Below are 21,926 nucleotides of genomic sequence, written 5' to 3' on the forward strand. Positions count from 1 at the left end.
ACGAGGTATTTTTGTTGACTGATTGGTGACGATAGACCGTAGGTAATGTCATGTCGGTTAAGAAAATGTTGGTTCAAGAAAACTCAGTAAATTGCTTGAAGTTTTTGGTAACTAAACGCAGTATAATACTATTATATATACGTAATAAAATTGGTCTTCCGTTTGAGCGCCATAGGTACTGGTGATGACGACTTGTGAATATTTTTTTTTTTGGTTTTTTTTTTGTTCATTAATGTTGTTTAAAGTGTAATAGTGATAGCTTATTATGCAGTAAACTATTGTGCTACTAATTAGAAATAGGTAAATATTTTTTAAAGGTTTTAATACTATATATTCATATTAAAATGGGTAGGTTTAACATTCTAATGTTGCGTTCATAACTATTCACATAAGCAATCGGTATGAACATTTCCTACATACAAAATATAATGAGCGTACTACATCATCAGTAATTTATCATCGCCCCGTTGCAGAAAAAAAGTTACAAATTGTTCTAGTTTCCCCCAAATTTTGCATTCGAAACACGAACTACGCGCCGTCGTGATTGGGCAGCGCTCCCTCGTGCTGATTGGCCCACAATTTGACAGTAATGGCGTTAACTCTGCATTCGTTATTCGAAAATCTATAATGCTACTTACAAATATTAACGTGAATAGAGCCTTGTTTGAATGGGGTAAAGTTGAATTTTCTGTATTATGGTGAGGCGTTTATGACTTTCTCAGCCTGCGTGCTCTCCCCTCTGGACAGATGTTGCTACACTTTTAGTAACATTTTCGCCCACAACTCGTTCCGAAGCTATTGTGTAACATTTTTTTGTATTATTTTGACTAATTCTTTTGTCGTGCGGTTGGTTAGATTTTATCTGTGAGGGGGAGTTAATTCATTGGATGCGTTTTATTCAACGCTACTGGGTTTTAAATGTTTGTGTGCAATGTTTGTTTTATTAGCGATATTATGATTTAAAATGGTAATTTACAATATTTAAAAATAAGAGAAAATACCTAGCAAGAATACCTAAGTATACGATCACAGATATATGCATACAAGCAATTCTATAAAGCCTTTAGAATAATGTGTTTTTTAAATTTAATTTAATTTTTAAATGCTTAGAACATGTAAAAGTATAGACGTCCGATCCGAATCCGAACTTCCAATAAGGAACCATGTCTGAACTGAACTTACAACTACGGACACCTTCATGTCCATACAACGAAGATAGGCCAAACCCCTAAAATGGTAGGTAGGTACTTAGCTTTTGCCTTAGTAGCGAATAAAATTCTAATTTAGGCAGCATCACGGCTCTTAAATTAGAATTTTCATCTTGTTACCCAAAATAAACAAAAGCTAGCGTAGCCGAGCCGACCATTTGGGCGTGACTGAGCACCTCGGCGTATTCCGCGCGACCGCACACCGGAGCATAGACATTATATTTTTTATTTTAAACTTTTTAATAATTCGCGCGGTGGCGAGCGGCCACTTGAGCACGGACCCAAAAAAAATCTCGAAAATCCAGCCATGTGTCGCAGCGAGTCAGCCATATTTATGAGGGTTCCGCTTTGAAGCTTCTTCTTCCTACTTAGCTACCTTAATTAGGGTTCGGGTTGCTAATTTGATTAAGTATATTATTTAAACAAGATTATTTTGAATAAAAAAGTCAATGTTTGCTATTAGTACGGTCAAATTAACTCAAATTTCACTAAAGTCAGGAACTAATTCTAAGGACTAATAAAATCACTACGGATTGTTTTGTATGGGCTAAAAATCGAACTTTATACAATCGTTACTAAATTCACCCCCCCGGAAAGGGGTGAAATCGGCTGAAAATAATGTAATGGTTATAACTAAGAAGAGAAAAAAGGTGTACTGGGTGTAATTTGGCGTACGTTTTACAACACTTATATCTAAATTCGCACGTGTTATTTATGTTAATTTAAGCTACGGAACAGGTAAAAAAAAATACAACATTAAAAAAAATCTATTTTGGCCATTGCGGGTCTGGGGAAAGTAATGTACTCGGTGCAAATTGAGTAAATAATTAGAAAAAATATCTAAATCCAATGTCAAATTCGCACCATGGTGCGACACCCGGAAAGTAGTTTTTCACGTTTTACTGTCGTTGTACTGCGGGGGAAATTTTAATACTATTGGAAATTGATGCTATCATATTCATTTGATTTTGTTTACATTCGCACTCCATAAAAAATTGGCATTTTTATACGTAACATGCAGTTTTGTAATCAAGTACCAAAAACGTAGAGCAATAAATACACAGAAGCGACAAGCGCGTGATTAGTGGCAAGAGAAGGAACGCGCGTAGATGCACCGACGAAGCACGGCTCTTGAGGCACGAGTAGTGGCATGTACTGCAAAAATAGTAGGGTTTCTGAGTATGCAGACAGACAGTCAACAAATTAAATACAGGTACGCTCAATGTTTGTTAAATTCGAATAATCGCGTTTTTCCATATACTTACGAAAACGTTAGACTACTTAGTTCACTCAATGATTGTTTAAAACAATAGTTCCGTTTGAATGCCAGAAGAAAGATTTGTGCTCGTTGCCCGTCAAAAGTGTCAAACAAACTGTCTCGGAACAATCGCTGCGCGTAGGGTTTGAGATCCGGATATCCGAAATATCCGGATATCGGGTCATAAGATCCGGATATTACGGATCCGTTAAATATGGTTATTGACCTATAACCGGAACAATTTTCTAATGAAATTTATGAATAATTTCATACCATTTTGTCATTTAAATATAGTATTTTCATATATTTAATCAATTCAAATACTAACAGCACATCAATTTTGATAGGTACATACAGGTGTCACGCAGTAACTTTATACAATGAATGCGAATGTTGCTTAATGCAAACATTAGATCATTGGATATCCTGATGACTTGGGGCTATAGGCTCAAAACAAAAGCAACCTGAAGGCCAAGGCTAGGATAGTAGAGTAGGAAGGAGAGAAAATTGGTCTGATAATCAACCACTAGAATATCTCCAAATGAATAGGGCTAAGATGGTCGGCTCTTTATCATTTGTCATGAAGGGCATAGTGACAAGTGATAAAAATAGAACCATGCTGCCACCGCAGATCGAAAAGAAAAGACCTACCTAAAGTAATCGGGAAGAGGAGATAGATGTTCGAATCCAAAATGCCCTAAGATGCTCAGCAGCGCTTCGCCGAGTTCTAGTGTCCAAGCTGATCAGTAGACTGTCCATGATTCAAGTCTATAAGACAATAATTAGATTTTGATGAATGACATCGGTAAGTATTACACTTGGACTCTGAATCAGAAAAAAAAAGAACAAGTTCTTAGTGAAGAAGACGAAATTCTGGCGGAATATTCTGGGACCTATCAGAGATGAAGATAGAGAAGATGAAAGCGTAGGAAAAATAGGGAGCTAGAGTAGCTAGTTGCGGCACCCAATATAATTAGCGAGATTATAGCCGCACGACTTCGCAGGCTTGGTCACTTGGAGTGGACGGGAGAGAATCGGGCTGTGAAAAGATATACCGCAGGAGCGATGTAGCCCTAAAACGCCCTCGGAGTATCCAACTAGCGTGGAGTGGTGCAGAATAGAGCAGAGTGACGTTGTTCTTGTATCAAAGGCCAAGATTCTTTTTGGGTCACTGATCCAGTGAAGTAAGTAAGTATTGCTTTCATAGTTAGTATTTCATGACGAATGAACACGAGGTGAGGCATTGGATGTATTTCCAACTATGCACCAGCTAATCCAGATATAAACCCTCCTTATTAAGTACGGTTTTAGAGATAACATTATGTTAGCTATTATAGTAATCAAGTAATCATTTAAAATTAGTTGGGGTGATATCATTGTATTAAAACATAGTTAAAAACGTTATTTCTGTGTTATCTAAATCAGTTTATTCGGATATTTATTTTGGTGGATATTCGAATAATTAGAATATCACAATATTCTAATTGCAAACCCTACATATAACTTCCCAGTAGGGACACAAATAGGTAATGTAAATACTGCGAGGAGGATCTTGTTTAGGAAAAACCAGAGCGATCGAGTATATTCCTTCAACAGGATGCTCTCCTACAGCATATAAAAAGGGCTTAACAGACCCACATTGGGACCAATTTACCTGAATAGCGACCCACAAATGCTAGATTCTTGCAACTAGGCTTGGCGAAAGAAAAATGATGGACCAGCGTACACCTTTGCAAGGAGCTATTGTCTTGCAAGTGCAAAGAACGCTGTACAGGGTGTGGGGGAGTAAAACACGGATTTAAATACACTATGCTTTGCGCATGCGAAGGTGCATGCTCTGGGACAAAATAATACGTAAAAAGATAAATATTTTTGTTTAATTAGTGTGTAACTTTAATTAGCTAGATCCGGAGTAAATTACAATAAAACGATCTCAGTATTCTTAATTTTGATAATAATACTTTTATCGAAAATATTACTTTACTATAAATATCGTTCAGCAAGTTACCTTTACTTAAACATCATTTGCCTTGCAAATTGTATTGAAACAGCCATCCGACTCTTGGTGGTGTCATCCGGTATGGAACAAAAATAGTGTAATTTGCTTGTTTATAAACCGATTTTCAAAATTTTAATGGAATTTTATAGCTTATTAATATAGAATTCATATCTTGATACAATGTCTTCCTGTAAAGTTACTAGTAAAGTTGATGAAAACAAAAAACGGATTTTTTTTCGGGAATATTTAAATAAAACTTAAAATTTCTCGCAAACTATGGTATTTACAAGGTCAAATGTATAAACGATATTGTAGCGCATTTAATTTTGCTTTTTATGACACCCCACACAAGCTTACATGTGATATACTTGCTGTGGTATACGCAATATTCTGAACACGGCCCCGGCCATTTTGATGACGTCATAACTGGTGACTTAACCACGTTAGAAACTGTCTCCCGATGGTTTTTTAGTCAGAATAACATGCTTAACAACATACTAAAATATGATGCTGGTTTCATAGGCACCTTTTGGGCCCTATATGACCATAAGGGAAGCGACTTCATACCTACTCGTATAACATTTTTTTATACAATCAAACACATTTGAATAAGTAGTCGATAAAGCAGTCAAACACCGATAGATTATTAATATGTTGTAACATGACATCACTATTTTTTTTTTTACGCACAAACTTGCATTTCATTTTTGATCGCACTTTTGAAGTTTGACAGTCGTTCTTGATATCCTATTTCTATGTATCCGGATCCGAAAAATTGTCGGATATTGCAAACCCTAGCTGCGCGCTGCGCTATCTCCCCGCCCCGCGCGCCCCGCGCCACGTGCTGCCAACCACCTTCGCTTGCAGTTCGTTGCGATTAATTCTATTTACTTTTTGACAAACTTCCGGTGAAAAAAATCTATTTTTTATTTAGTGCAAATGTAGTGTCTTTAGATAAGTACCGTTTTAAAAAATTTCACGTCTCTCTTAATTTCCCCCGAAGCACAATGTACAAAATAATTAAAAATACATGTTCCATAATTTGCCCAGGCGTGCAAAGTTAACTGAATGTTTATAATGCTTTAAAAAGCTTAACTTGAGATTGCACCAACCGACTGACTTATCCTCGAGCCGCAATCGAAAAAAAAAATTTTTTTAGGGTATCATACATTGCACATCTTTTTTATTAAGATATACTATGCACCAAGGTGTTCTCTATACACTACTTAGCTTGAACCTAATAGCTTTTAATTTACTCCAAAATTACGGCACTTTATAGTTTATACCTAAAATTTAACGGTCTTCCGTACATAATAGAAACGGTGCAACTCGGGGGAATCAATCTAGTTGCGCCATCTAACAAATCCAAAAAAAGCACGACTACACGACTTACTTCCATACTTTTTCTTAACTTGACTATACTATATCGTTACAGAAAATTTGTCCTGTCTGAAACCAATTTGAATTCTGAGCTTACTTTGTTACATGCACAATAATAGGTACATACATAAGTCGGTATTATGAATTGTCAACTGTATTACGTATTACGCAATTTGAATCAGTCCCTTGTTCATCTGATTTTCCTCTCGTATTACCTACTGTGCAGTCTTTGGCAAAATATTTTGTAGTATTGCATCAGGCTGACTCAACTTACAGTCGGCTTTACTGTTACCAACCAAGGCGTTCGCAGAGGTTCAATTCTTTACGCACGGAACTCTAAGCCGCGCAACAACCGCGCCATTTGACGCGACGAATTATTATGTATTTCGGAAAAATCCATTGTTTCGTAATCTCCCCTGCCTCGCTCAAGTGCCCATTGAACGCTGAGGCCCTGCATGTACGCAATTATGTACACCCGTTGTGAAAGGTGCCAACGTTATATTTCTATGTAATGAGCCTGAATGAGACCCTTGCAGCGTTTTTTATTGCGTGCTGTTAACATTAACGTCGATTTAAGTGGTTATGTTGCACCTAACGGATCGTGGCGGTTAAATTGCTGTTCGTTCTTTTATGAACTAGCTATTACTAAATTGAATGAAATGAATAAATCTCTATATGCTAAAATGAATGGAGGGTAGGCTAAAACGTACCTAAGTATGCTAATTATTGGTCTTACTCCATAATTGTTTAACCACATTTTACCATTTTTACCTGCACTAAGAGTAGCGTTGATAAAGTGTTCAGACAAAAGATGTTGGTAAGTACAATAAAATTCCTGACTGTCTAAAAAAAATACCACTATCTTAATTTAAAGAAACACTGACTGCACTATTAATAGAAAAATGTTATTATAAAATAAGTGATTATTTAGATGAAAATTAAATGTTAAAATTTTATTTCTTAAGTATAATTATGTTCCATTTTTTGTGACTATGTTTTAAATGATTATGTAATATTTAATTTACAAATTGTAAATTTTAATATGATTCATGTTTTATGTTTAAGTATAGTTAGTATTTGTACGCCACGTTTGGCAGAGCATGGTGAGACTACGAAACCTATGTAAGATCGATCATTGTACCTGTGTTTTCACAAATAAATAATCTCTCTCTCTCTCTCTCTCTCTCTCTCTCTCTAAGTACCGACTTAACATTATTCAGTACAGTCTTCGTCAACCGACAACGAGGTCAATTTTGCCGGAAAACTGTACGGAAATATATCTAACGTATTTGTTTAATAAAAAGTAGAAAAAACTACCATGTAAGAAATTTAGGAAGGCTAGGCATGACGCATTTCTATTTGGATCTTTGGTTGACTGATAACAAGAGAATCCCTCCCAACACAATCATTTATTTTGCTTACAGGGAGGCTCCATCCCGTTGATTATAATTTACGTGTTTTTGTTGAATAAAGAATTTTGAATTTTTTTGAAGAGAATGTATTGAAGCATCAAGTTCGCCTTTTTTAAGGTTCCATAGTCAACTAGGAACCCTTATTAGTTTCGCCATGTCCGTCTGTCTGGCCATCCATTCCTTTGCTCCGTGATCGTTAGTGCTACAATTTGGCATGTATTATATAAATCAATTACGGCGACAAAGATAAAAAATAAAAACTAAAAAACTGTGTTTTTAGAGATGTGTCTTTCAAAACGAATATGGGTCTTGAAGAACCATTTTTTGATAAATGTAATATTTTCGGAAATAATCGCCCTGAAAGAAAAAAACATTGTGTCTCCCTATAAGTTTTGAACCATGGGTCCAAAAAATATGAAAACATTGTCAAAGTAAAGCTTAGTAAAGACTTTCAAGGAAAACTATAGCGAACCTGATCGGTTCAGCCATTTTTGCAAAAAGTCTATTTTGACGTAGAGTAACTACGGAACCCTACACTGAGCATGGCCCGACATGCTCTTGGCCGGTTATTGGCCGACTCTTTTGGAAATAAAGTTTAAAAGTAAATTTTAACAAATAATTTATCCTAGCTCAAGAGGCTAAAAACGGGTAACCTTGTGTGGAAATCGTATACAAAGTAACCCGCTTTTATTGGTCTCTGGATTATTTGAAAATCATTTTTGCCCGGTTAGCCCGGTTATTTCTTTCAAATAGCAATAAAAATAATATCGAATTGTTGCAAAAAACGATACACGAACAAATACGAAGTAGTATAGCGCAGTAGCAATTCACATCAAACGGAAATCTCCTTTGTGTTTAAGATCGTATTTCCCATTGTTTTGCGGCAGCCGCCATTAAAGCTGGCAACATTACAATCGCCATTTCCCGCCAAAGCTGAACTGTCAGATCGCGCGCCATTTTCGCACGAGAGGATGAAAGTCGTGCCTGTGCCTTTTAAAAATAAAATTTCTTCGTTCTGGTTTTAATGGTTTTCGATGGCTTTGTTTCTAGGCTTTGTAGTCGAGCGTTGCAAATAAAAGTCGACTAGACCTTTTTAAAAAATGGTAACAGCTCCTTTGTAAAGCGCTACGCTTTCCGTTACATGTGTATGGGAAATTATTCCCCACTTCAGTTCTAAAGCTTTTAAAATTAACCGTAATTCAAAGAGAACATTGTTAAAAATCAATTCATTCAAACGAACGTTCTTTAAGATGTTGTTTTAGCCAAAGCAAACTGCGTTTTTGTTTAAAATTAGAATCATTAGCGCAAACCAGCCGTTAACAGTTTGACAGTCGATCGGGTGATGATGCACCTGTCAGGAACTGTCAAACAAGGCGGTGATTTGGATGTGAATGGATTAAAATAAAGGCAGGTATTGAACCGCAATACGTCGAGTCATTGCTGAGGAGCGTTCCACAGATATTTTTGATATAAAAGAAAGCTAAAAGCAATTTATTCTGTACTTTGAATTAACAATTTTGAGGCCATTCTCGACGGACTGTTTCGATTCGAATCCTGAGTTTTTGACTTTCGCTCGATAAAAAAAAAATCACGAATTTACCTAGGTCTAAAATGCACTTCAAACCTTTGTGACAAATTATGTAATAAAGCAAAAAATATGAAAATTGCTTCTAAAAATCGGTAATATAATGTTTGAGGGAACGTATCGATTACTTTTTTATTTATTTAAACGTGCAATTAATAAACATCTCGCTCACGTTCATCTTTCTTTTAGTTTAGAAACATAAAATAGTTTGAAATGACGGAACCCCGGGCCCGTGTCCACTTCCACCGGTGGTCCGTGCGAGCGAGCTGCGGTCAGCGTGACTTGACACATGCCTGTTAACGCTACGTGTGGAATGTCACTGCAGTACAATGTATACATATGTATGCCTGTGTGACGTCTGTGGCGAAGCGGCATTCCCATTGCATAATATATCTAGATATATATTACAGTTCGTGAAAATCATACACGATGGATTCTTTAAACTAACTACTACACTATAGCTTTTAGAAGAGTAAGTTAATCTTGATACTTGACAACGTCTGCACTACATATACAGATTCTTTCAAATTAAAATAAGTAATTTTAATTTTGGTCATTAGGTTATGGTAACCGGGTTTTTATACATATAATAAAACATGTATTTCAAGTAAGTTACACTCATGTTACTAAAACTTAATTCTAAAATATGTATTAGTACTTAAATAAAACCTAGGAATATATCTATGTAATTACATTATTTTCCTTCAGCTGAGTACGGTACATGTAGCCGACTGCAGCGTAGCAAATAGGGGGAGTCCAGCCTGTCCCCTATCATTTTCATGATGGTGTTGGGGCATGATGATGGTACAATGTGCAAAAGTAACTATTGGTAAAAAACGTAGGTTTTACAACTCAAAAGTGCCAATACATATGAATACATGGAAGATACGCACTTAATTTAAACGTATGACAATATGCAATCCTTTCAGTTTTCTAATATTTTGATTGCCTTATCATCCCTGTAACTTAACCATCAGATTACATAAATAAATAAACATTTATTTAAAAAAAAAAAACATAGTATACCCGCTTCAAATGTGCTACATCACTTTACCTACCTTAGTAAAGACCCGAGATGTAGCACACTCGTTACGAACGTAATTAAACTACGATCATGCATATTTTACTTAAAGCCCACCTCAAACTAAGAGCTCTACAAATCCTCATACTTTAACTATAAAATAAAAAGCATCCTCTAGTAGGAAGTTGTGTAATAAATTCATTACAACGAACGCCGTGCTCTATCGATTGTGGCCTCTTCGCCCGAACGTGCCAGAGACAATCGGCGCGATGGCGCTTCTCCCTACGCAACCAACTACACTTTAAAAAAGTCTTTAAAAACAGTTCCTGATTCGGAAAAATAAGCCGTGTATCCTAAAAGCAAGACATAATTTTGCTGGAGGGAATGTTTCAGATCGGACTTTGCCGAGCTAAAAAGTTTTAAAAACAAAATATTTCAGGCATATTTCAACTGGAACGAAACGTAACCTTAATTCAAATTCCTTAAAGTTCATATTTGGAATTTAGTGCATGCAACGGCTTAGTACCTTTTTTGGCGGGAATTTCGCGCTCTTTGTCTCTGACTCGCTGTCAAGCGTACTTGTGTTTTCCCGCGTTTTTTGTTCTAATTAGGCGGGCCCTCGACAGACCTTGCACGGTTTATTCTGTAGGTACGGTCCTCTGCCGCGGTCTACTACCGATGACAACACTACAGACTCAACAGTACCTACCCAATTTGTTATTTCTTTGTTGGTTTAATTGCTGTTTTTTTATTTATTTGCGTTTTGAAATGGAAGCAACTCGGTGTCGAGAACACTCGTTATAGATGCACTGATTTACGTAGGTAGGTAGGACCTGAAGGTAATATACAAAATAGATACCTATTTTTTCGATGGAGCCTATTTTCTAATTATTGTAACGAAGGACAGACTACACGAAAGTAGGTACTTATCTATTATTCTATAACACGTAGCTTAAAAAAAGAAACGTGTCTTTATATGTAAATCAATTAGATTGTTGCAAATACTTTTGAATGCGAACTGTAGGGATTTACCTCTATTTTGATTGGGGGGCGGGGGGTCATAATTTAATAGGAATTTGATGTATAAATAACACTTGCACACTCTGTGCTATCGAAATCGCTGCTAACTTAGCGTGTTCTAACTCTAGTATTAACGCTACAAAAACATCATCCTTTTGACTAATAGGTCAGGGATGCCAACTCCAATTGTCTTACCCCTAGAGCTCAAGTAGAAAACCCCTAAAACCTAATTAAAAAATAAAAGATACTACACGTCTAATATACTCTGGCACAACGACCTTGAGGCGGAACATTTTAAAAATGAATGCGCAATGTGTTGTCTTGCCATAGAAAATTTGAATTTCGCGCCGTTTTCTACTAACAAGTTGGGTGTGTTTCAGTATAAATACATTATTAAAAAAAACTACAATTTTGACCATCAAATCATCACTGTGTAGCGTAAAACAGAACGTTTAATCCTGGTACGGAAAAGCTCCTAAGTAAACCCCTGAAAATATTAAGCCCCTAAAACACCCCAGACTGCTTTTTAACCCTCTAAATTTAGTGGTAAAACCCCTTAGTTGGCCTTAAATGACCCAGCCCTGAAGACGCATAGTATTATTAGAGGCATGCTCCAATAGGTACAAACAGAGGTCTGCACATGCAAACCAATAGATATCACTTGCTCAATAACAGCATAGGTTAGGTCGTCAGACTTAACGAAAATACTTCTCCATTACACATTCATACATTCACACACACTCACACACACACACACACTTACTCTTAAAATCTAATTTAATAGTGTTACCTATTGTTATAAAATATTAAAGATCCTTAATTGTAATAACACAATTGAATCGGGTCTGAAATTATACTTATTGTAAATTGTAATAGTAAATAATAATCAGATTTGTAAATTGTATATTAATTAAGTTAAGTACAGTTTGTTGTTTTTACCCTATTTCCTAATGGAAGAGCGGGGTCTCCCGACACAAGTATTGTTATACTTAATGGGAGATTCCAGCCCTTTATGTTATGTGTATTATAATTATAAGTTAAGCCAAATAAACTATTTTGTATTACAAATCATCTTACGGAGCTCCTTACATTCAGTTAACTCAAATCCATAATCGCTACCCTTTCAAACAAAAACGAATGCATCTATAACCTGCATTTACATTTACGTCCCATGTATTTAAGACGTCTCAGCCATGAATGGAGCCTCAAGGCGCCCTAATCGCACCCCTTCCTATATTCATGATGGCAACCCCGCGTAAACACGAATAATGTTCTCAAATTTGTTTACAGATCGCTGCAGCGTTTTCAGGGGTCGGGTTTTTGCGACGTGGGCGGGCCCCCGTGTTTAATTTACATAAATTGATACGGTTGGGTGTCATTATATTTTTCTACGTTTTCCGGTGGAGGTACGGTGAAATGGGACTCTGGGCCACCAAGGAACAAGGACAAATTGTCAGTTACTTTAGTAATACATTCGGCCCTATTCGAAGAACGATAACGATAAGTTTTGGTTTAGATAAGTTCTCAATTAGATATCGTTTGTATGTCGTATAATTGACAGAAGCAGCACGATTCGGGCAACCAATGTCATTTTGACGTTAGAAATATCTTATATAGTTCTTATTGAGATCACCGCAGCATCGAAATAAACGTCAATTTTGACATTTCGTTTCGTTATCGATCTTTTCAATCTCTTTCCAAGATCTTAAGCATCTCTTAATCATTCTTCGAATCGGGCCCATTTACTGGTAATCGGTACTCTGCCTAGTCTGCCTACGTAGCTGGAGGTACTGGGTTCGTATCTCGGTAATTTGCGTGTTTATCTCGAATATTTGTTCCTTACTTATAGATGTATTCATTTATGTATATGGCTATGTATGTAATAATACAGTGAGCATTGCGAGACATTTTAACTAAGCATTCCTGGTAATATTTAGAAACTAAAATGTCATATAAAATTTTCTGGATTAGGTCTAGTTTCAGAGATAATTAAATGTTTTTCGAAATCATTCTTTCGCCATAAGTCGGTACAAAACACATTTTTGACTGCGGTATTGCCACTTTGAGGTCTAGTCTGGACATACCTATTAATTGACAACGAAAAAAAAAATGTATTCGAGAGGCTACCCCCAAATAAAAACAAACTTTTTAGTTAATTTTAGGTTATGTGTTTATCAATAAAAATTACGTTTTATGTACAGGATATTTAAAAAAAGGGAAAAAAAATTTTTTTTTTGTCGAATTTGACAAAAAGTCAAGTAACATTTTTTGCTCCTGTTGCCATCAGGAATGCACCGTTAAAATCTCTCGCAATGCTCATGGGCACCTTGTATATCGTATATCGTCACCCATAATACAAACTTTACTTAGTTTGGGGCTAGGTTGTCTATAAGTAAGATTGTGCCGAAATGTTTAATACGTAGAGAATGTAGAGTTACAACAAATTGTAGAATCTTGAATATTAAATGTTCACACAATTTTCACAGCGTCACTATCCATAGGCATATTAAATAAGCTTACCTATTAAGTACCAATACTGCTCCACCACGCATAATCAACGTAAGAAAAATATAGATAGAAATTCGAAAATTTTCTTAATCGTTCCCCGTATTATTGGACAATAAATAGGGGCAAGTTGTAACTGATTTCACATACGGTATTTATGTTAGTTGCTTTTACTCTACCTATTTAAAACGCTAGTAAAAAGTAAATTTTCTGCCCTCCGCCTCCGGCCGGAAAGTGTCAACTTTCAACCCGCTGTGTAGTCGAACAGAAAAATAGTATGTATACCTCGGTGTGTAAACCTCGGCCAGCAAATAAGAAAACCTCAGATCACATGTAACTTACTTATTTATTACTTTACTGCCCTAGTTAGCTATATATACCACGAGTATTCCGGTATACTATGCAAGTATTCTACCATGCAGCTCATATATTTTCTTTGTAACTCTCTGTGTGATTTTAGCTCAAGTATACCTTATGATGGACCGTTTTGGACCAACCTATAAAATTCTAGGAAACTTTCAAAATAGTGAGGCGAAAACTTGATATTAAATACGTGACAGTTCAGTACCCCTAGTGTAAATTTTATCGACATCATAACGTGACGAACGCGTTTGCGTTAAGTCTCATTTTGTATAGGATTTTGAGTTTCCAAAACGTCCCGCTTGGCGCGCTCTTTCTAAATCCAATACAAAATGAGACTAAACGCAAACGCGTACGTCACGTTTCAAAATCGAATTTATTTACACTAGGGGTACTGAATGATTCACGCGTAGTTTCATTAGGTTTATATCCCGGTCGATTTAAGTCTATTAAATACGTGAATAATGGTAAAATATATCAACTAATTCATAGTAATTAAAATTAAACGTGTAACGCGAGACCGAGCGCTTGCATCGTCCTAGCGCCAAGCCTACTTGAGCCCAATTCGACATTTTGATATATCTAAATTATGTCATTTATCATTCGCGCGTGCTTTTTGCTCGTTCTTGTCCGTATATGCATAGCACGCTGTAATAGTACATATCCACAGAATGAATTTACTTGTGCAACTGTATGAATTGGCACACGTGAGTTGCACAGACGAATGTTAACAAAATTACATAATTTACGATAGCCTTCATGTAAACTCATCATATCTTCTCGTTTCTGAATCCGCCCGTACTGTTCAACCCGTTCCGCGCGCCGCCCGCGTGCCGTATCTTGATCGATCGCACGTACGTGCCGCACAATGGCGCCCGAGCTTTGTCTAATTAGCGCTCGCCGGAAATCCCGCTTTTCCCGCTATAATTGGCGAAGGGCGATTGTTTTACATTGACGTCGGCTTTGTGTGGGAGGGCGTGGGAAGGATCAATTTTTCCTGATTTTTACGTACTCGATACGTAAGTTCAATCTTGTTTTTAGCAGTAGGTAGGAATGTACAAATTCTTCTTAGGTTCTTGAAATTAAGATAATTTATAAAATATCCTAAAAACACAAAAATGACTTACCCACCGTTTCTTCAAAAGAATTATCTCTCGAGTCTATTCGTATAGGTACCTAAAGAATATTATCATTCTAAACTAAATAACTTACGCATAGTATGTTTATGTTCACATAATTAATAGTTAACACCGTTAGCACATATCTAAGCCAATGCAATGTTGGTCTAAGCCAATTCGAATGAACACTGACATCGGAATGATATCTAACTGATATCATTCCGATTTCGCTCGTACTAGTAGCGCGGGTGAGACGTACGACAACTAAATAACATCATTCAGATATCATATAACTCTGCTATGATGCATATTGGCGTCTAGCTGGTATATCCTTCCACTAGTTCTATAGTGCTACGAGACGCTACGGCGTAGCACTTTCGCACTAGAGCTATAAATTATAGAACTGTGATTTATAGTTTTAGGCAAGCTAAAAGAACACAAATAAAAATAAATAAATATTATAGGGACATTCTTACACAAATTGACTAAGTCCCACGGTATTAAGCTGAAGAAGTTTTGTATTGTGAGTACTCAGGTAACGAAACATATTTTATAATACACAAATAAATAAATAAATAATAATAATAATAAATATTAAAGGGACATTCTTAAAAAAATTGGCTAATTCTCACGGTAAGCTCAAGAAGGCTTGTGTTGTGGGTACTCAGACAACGATATATGCAATATACAAATACTTAAATACATAGAAAACATCCATGTCTCAGGAACAAATATCTGTGCTCATCCCACAAATAAATGCCCTTACCGGGATTCGAACCCAGGACCACCAGCTTCATAGGCAGGGTCACTCACTAGGCTACATGACATGTAACATATGTAATTCTTATTATCTTTCTCATTATGTAATCTATTTTCTTTATGATTTTTTTCATAAATTACAACTACCTTTTTTAAATCCCGACGCAAAAAAGGGCTCTGTCAGGAGGAATGTCTGTCTCTCTGTCTGCCTGCCTGTCTGTCTGTGGCATCATAGCTCTCCGACGGATGGACCGATTTCGATGCGGTTGTTTCACGTGAAAACGAGTTTTCTTGCGGTAGTTGTTAGCTACAGTACCGGCCAATAATATATCACCTCCATGTTTTTACGATAAAGCTTTTTTTTATATTTGTATGTGATTTCCACCTCACTACTTTGGGTAGTCTAGTAGTAGTTCTTTATGCGAGCGATGACTCTCATGTAATGGTTTTTTCACAGAGTTTTTATTTAGATACATAGTCGTCTTCATTTATTTATTAGAGCTTTTTAGTAATATGCTGAGTCTCCTTATAGACACACACACAAGTATTTCATTGCAGTATTCATGACGACCGGTTTGGCCTAGTGGGTAGTAACCCTGCCTACGAAGCTGATGGTCCCGGGTTCAAATCCTGGTAAGGGCATGTATCTGTGTGATGAGCATGGATATTTGTTCCTGAGTCATGGGTGTTTTCTATGTATTTAAGTATTTATAAATATTTATATATTATATATATCGTTGTCTAAGTACCCTCAACACAAGCCTTATTGAGCTTACTGTGGGACTTAGTCAATTTGTGTAATAATGTCCTATAATATTTATTTATTTAATCATCATTTTATTTGTATGAAATTACTAGTAAAATATGCAATCTACAAACTAACCTGTATTGTTTACTCTGTACACGTTTATACAAAAAAAACATAAAGGTTAATTATTGGCGTGTACTGTATGTTTGATAAAAATCGATCCAGCAGTTTGAAGAGTATCACCTCTTCCAAAATGATGTAAGGCATTTTTGGCATGAAATGGATTTCTTAGCATTATAGCGTAAAAGGTTTTATTTAATACTAGTTATATCTTATATAACTTAATAAGAGAGCTCAACTTAGTAATACAGGCATCAAGTACATAAATATTTCGAAGCAGCCCAAACTATGCTGCGGCGACTTTATAATATAGGTAATAGAATCCCTATTTAACAATATTTATTAAGAAATTTTAAAAACACCTAATAGAAAAATGTTTGTACTCTGTGGACGAATTTATTGCGAACATGCAGTGTAGTACTTAAACTTACTTTAATTTGTAAATATGTATATTTTAAGTGTATCAAGTTAGAATAAGTATAGGTAATTAGTGTAGGTAGTTATTGCAACTCCCGAACAGCATGTATGAAGGAATATTTAATATCTTTTGTACATACTACATGTATGCAATTATAAAAGAATAGAGAATAAAGAACTTATACAACTGACAGTCTTGTTAATAATGCAATGCTCCAGATACCTATACCTTGTGCCGCTTGTGCGTCATACCATTAAAGTACTACCTACCAATTGATGCAATAAGGAAGCAACAATCTAAATTTCACCCTCGGCTGGGGTTAAGAATCGCTATCCCAAATATTTCTCATTACGTCAGCAACCTGACGTAAATCCGTAGTAACACGAGACTCAGCGATACATTTTATTGTGAAGAGGCCAATAGTTTGCAAGCCCTCACCTGTCCCTACAGTTAATCCGCCATTTTATTAGCTGCCCTCGTAATACCGCGCACGTGCGCTCACAGCGCCTTTGTTCTATCCAAATTACCTCCCGATAACGTAACGACTAATCAATAAACACCCTACAATGAAAAACACACCCTCACTACTCGTCTTACAGCTCACATTTCAGTGGAAAAATAGCCAAGTTAGGTTAGTTTGTATCTGTGTCGGCCATGTTATTATTTCGTTTTGGCGGGTCGTGACTGACGTTCGACAAAGTCGATGTTGCCATGCGGAATAAACTGTTACACGTTATGAGAGATTATAGCGTAATCTGGGAATATTGAAGACAATAAAATGAGCTTAGGAAAGGAGTGGGAGCTCGAACATCGAGTGTTTGTTGTTCTTGTTTTCCAAAATATCTACCAGGCTTCATTTTGGCATGTGTGCTTTGATTTTGTTAATAATTAAGAGGTTGACGAAATGAAAAACAAAGTTAAAACTCGTTAATTTTTATTACCTAATTTTATAAATTGAAATTCATTACACTTCCATTTTCACATTATAGTTACAAATTCCTTCTCGTTATTATTACTATTATTTATAATTATTTTATAATAACTTCCCCTATACCTACATAATTACATCAATCTAGTCCAGAACATATAAATTAAGTTGGAAAACATTAATTACAATTTCCTTCCATTGTTACAAGTTTGGCGTAAGTCTAAGGTACGTTAGGGGCTTATTGCTATGAATCTTCCAGTCAACACAGTGTTGCTGGCGCATTTTGAAAATTCTTCCTAAATTTTATTTTTCTACAATAAAATGGCAATTCAAAGACTATTAAACTCTAGTAGAAAAAATGTTTAAGTACAACAAAACACTATTCCTTGTAGGACAAGTATACCTAGGTATAGATAGTGACATTCCGGCGATCTGAATGTTTTATTGCATCAGTCCGCTTGAAACATTTATTGACACAAATTTTATTCGTTGTTGAGAAACTTTGACCAGTTTGTAAATAAAGAGAACTCAACTCCTTGAACGAAAATTCAACTTCGATGCGGAAATCGGCATCAATTTTCTAAGTTATAAAGTGCCTACTCATATTTATATACTTAGGTAAATTTAATATCAACAAAGAGAAACAATCATCGACAACTGGTCTTAGTTTCCATCAAGTCAGGTCCCTACCTAACACGTTACGCGCCTATATGTACAAGATACGTAATATCTACACACACGAAACACCGACTGTATTACTATTCACACATCAATTTACTGGCACAATATCAGTTATTTACAATGAGATTTACTTGTAAAAATACTTTAAGTATTTGTTAAAACTCTTCCACAGTATGCAAAATAAAATTAAGCTTAGGACAGTGAAAATACAGTGTGGATATTTGAGATAGGCCAGAAAAGGTAGTTTATAATATCAGTATAATAGCGTTGTATACCAAAATTTTATTTGAAAGAAACAAAATTTATTGAGTAATTTAAACTAACAGGCTTAATCTTATTATTATTAATCTGACTAATCTAAAATATCCACTTTATTTAGCTTATACTACTATTGCTTGGGACCGTTGATACGGAATACTCAAATACTATTCCTATTATATAAAGGAATAGTGACTTTGACTCTGTAACATTCATTAAAAAATCATGAACATATTTTTCCAACAAATATTTAACTGTTTTTTTTTCAGAATAAAAATCATGCTCTTAAAAGTTGTATGAATGTCACTGAGAAGACACATTTTTATCAAAAGCTGTCTATTCCGCTAACTCGTTAAGACACTGTTGAAACACGTGTACACAGTAAATATAAAACCGGCAGCATTTTGTCATGAAACCCAAATGTCCAAGACAAAATAAAGTTATACAGAATCCCGACAATTGCCTGTTAAGTGTGAAAGGAGTTAGTAAAATTAAAGCCTACGCTGAAATTCTATGAAATTACCGGAGACAATGATAATTTTGAACGATTTTTTTAACAAGAGGTTATGTTGACAACATCATCAAATGAAGGTTGTTAAAATACTCAAAGTTGAACAAATTATATGACCGTAAAACATTACCGGGAAAAATAATTTTCATTTAGTGAAAAACAAAACTCTGTCACTTGGTGACCATTTCGTGCTACTTTGTGGCTAATGCATTTGATAACTCTTTTACAAACTGAGTGCTTAACGAGTTTCAAATCCGAAAAGCAGAAAAACTACGTCTTCATTAAAAGAATGAACAAGTATATCACAAAGAAAAGAGTCAAATCCTTAATTGCGCTTAATTACTTCTAATATGTACATACCCTCCGCCCGATAAGAAACACCACTGTCACTACACTGAGTCACTAAAGTCACTGTCTTTTGGCAGATCGTTCCGCCAGGCCTCATCCGAGACTATGTTCTTGAGGGAGACTACATTTTAAAACGCGGTTTGACGACACGTTTAGAGATAACACCCAAATCTTTGGTTTCTTTTTTAACATGCAACACTACGAACACGTAGAAATGTATTGTTTTTAATCAAAGATTTGAAAATTGACATTCTATGGCTTATTATTTTTTCAATAAAAACTTTGCACAACAAACTTCAAAAGCGTAACGTTTTTCAAACTAAAGGAAATGAATAATAGCTCTTCAGTTATAGCTCAGCCAAACCGCGTCACCTACTCTCTAATCAAAATACATCTCCTCCTTGAACATGGTCTCATGATAAAGCTGGGGGAACTTCTACCACGCCCGGCCCTGCAGGGGGAGGTAGCCGGAGCATTGCTGCTGGTAGGCGGGCTGGCGGTAGGACGCCAGCGGGTTGGAGCAGGCCGCCTGGGGCTGCGCGTAGCCGGAGGTTGGCGTGGCGCAGTGCGCTGGAGACGATGACTCGCCCGAGCCGCACGGCTTGCCGTCCTTCACGAGGACTGGGACGGCTACCCTCCGGGGGGATGAGGACGACTGAGGACAAAATCATTTGTTAAATAATAACCTTCAAATTTTAAATACTTAAAGTATTGGTAAACACAGTGCATTTGCAGTAAATTTTCGTGCATTTTCCATGCTTGACTGTCTTTCAAAAGTCATATGTATCCATCTCATTCAACGTTAAATCTGTTTGCCGTAGATTGACAACATGGATATGAAGAATTGCAAAACGGCGATGTTGTTTATTGCTTGATTAAGTATTGTACTTAATACTACATTATTACCAATATTGGTTAATGGCATCAACTCTATTGTATACCTATACACACTCTATATACTACAGCGCGAAATCCACGCTTAGGTATATTTCAGAAAACACTATATTAGACTGCATATAGAATTAAGTACACTGACGCTCATTCTAAAAAGGATCCCAACAAACTATTTTCCAACTACACATTATAACCCAGCCACAAGGCATTCCTCGTAAAAAACGCGCGAGTTGAAGAGTCATTACGTCAGGGACGAGCGGGCGCGCAAATTGGGCCAATCACGCTGGCAACACACGCCAGATGCCACGCCTTGAATCATCGGAATAAACGTGCAAGACGGCCTTTGTGTTTTAATTATTGACAATGTGAATGACGCCTTCCGTGCCGTCTGACTGTAATAATGTATGCCACAAAGATATATATCTATAACACGGGTATCTACGTTCGTAACATTTTGGTATCAAAGTGCTTATTTATTTGAGTGAAAACAGTGGTCCTAAAGGACCTAACTAAAAGTCCGTGGACCCCTAAAAAGAGCTGGAAGTGGTCCGCATATTTATTAATAATTTAAACCTTAGCTTAGTGACTTTTTGAAAATATGCAATTTCTATTTTACTTTTATCCATAGTTGATGGTTCTTAACAAAAAAATGTACGGTCGAATAGACTCTATCACTGAAAGGTTAAGAACCACTGACTTAATTCAAGGGAAATGGTTAATTAAGATCTAGGTATTAACTCTAACTAGTTTTCGAAATTTCACTAGAGCAATTTCTTTATTTTAACTACGTTATCTACTATCAAAATTCCATGAGAATTTAACAATATTTAGCCAATGCCACTTAATTTCAGTAATTTATGAATTAAATTTAACTTTTAGCGACGAATAAAAAGACTGCACAATAATGTGACTTAGATCTCAATCAAACAAATCCGCATCAAAGAACAATCAAGAAACAATACAACAAACCGACTGCATTTCCACCGGTGACTAAACAATACAAGACTCCCTAGCAACCCTGCAACTTTAATAGACGTGGGGTTGCCAGAATCCGGGGCCCGTATTTCTCCTCCGCGGGAGATTGGTATCAAGTGGCAAGGGCACGGTTATTCCATTCGCTTGCACGAGTTGAAAACTTTAAAAACCAATATAAGTACACTTTTATTACACACTGTTGTCAAGGTTACGTTACGCTGGTTCTCTTTGGTATGTGAATCGCGCTTTCTCGCGCAACGAAGCGGAATACACGGCAGGTCGCCTCAGCAAACAGGGGCCGCTGCGTCAGCGACGATTTTTATCGTTCACGTGTTTAATATTCATTATTCATTAGCATTATTGAAATGGCGATTTAATGCGAACGCATTTTTGAATGACGGGTTAGAAATTAGATGGAAA

General features: G+C 36.2%; 1 protein-coding gene across 2 annotated transcripts in view; it reads right to left on the minus strand.

Annotated features, from left to right (window-relative positions):
* Positions 1–19,913: 19,913 nt before the first annotated feature.
* Positions 19,914–21,926, minus strand: part of LOC133528119 (homeobox protein Nkx-2.1-like) — a 52,823-nt gene continuing 50,810 nt past the window's right edge. For both annotated transcript variants that reach the window (XM_061865348.1, XM_061865349.1), the window contains one exon: positions 19,914–20,292. In XM_061865348.1, the coding sequence (XP_061721332.1) occupies positions 20,074–20,292 (219 nt within the window). In that variant the 3' untranslated portion in view covers positions 19,914–20,073. The remainder of the gene's footprint in view (positions 20,293–21,926) is intronic.

This window comes from Cydia pomonella, chromosome 19 (genome assembly GCF_033807575.1).
Source record: "Cydia pomonella isolate Wapato2018A chromosome 19, ilCydPomo1, whole genome shotgun sequence".
In the NCBI taxonomy this organism is placed as follows: Eukaryota; Metazoa; Arthropoda; class Insecta; order Lepidoptera; family Tortricidae; genus Cydia; species Cydia pomonella.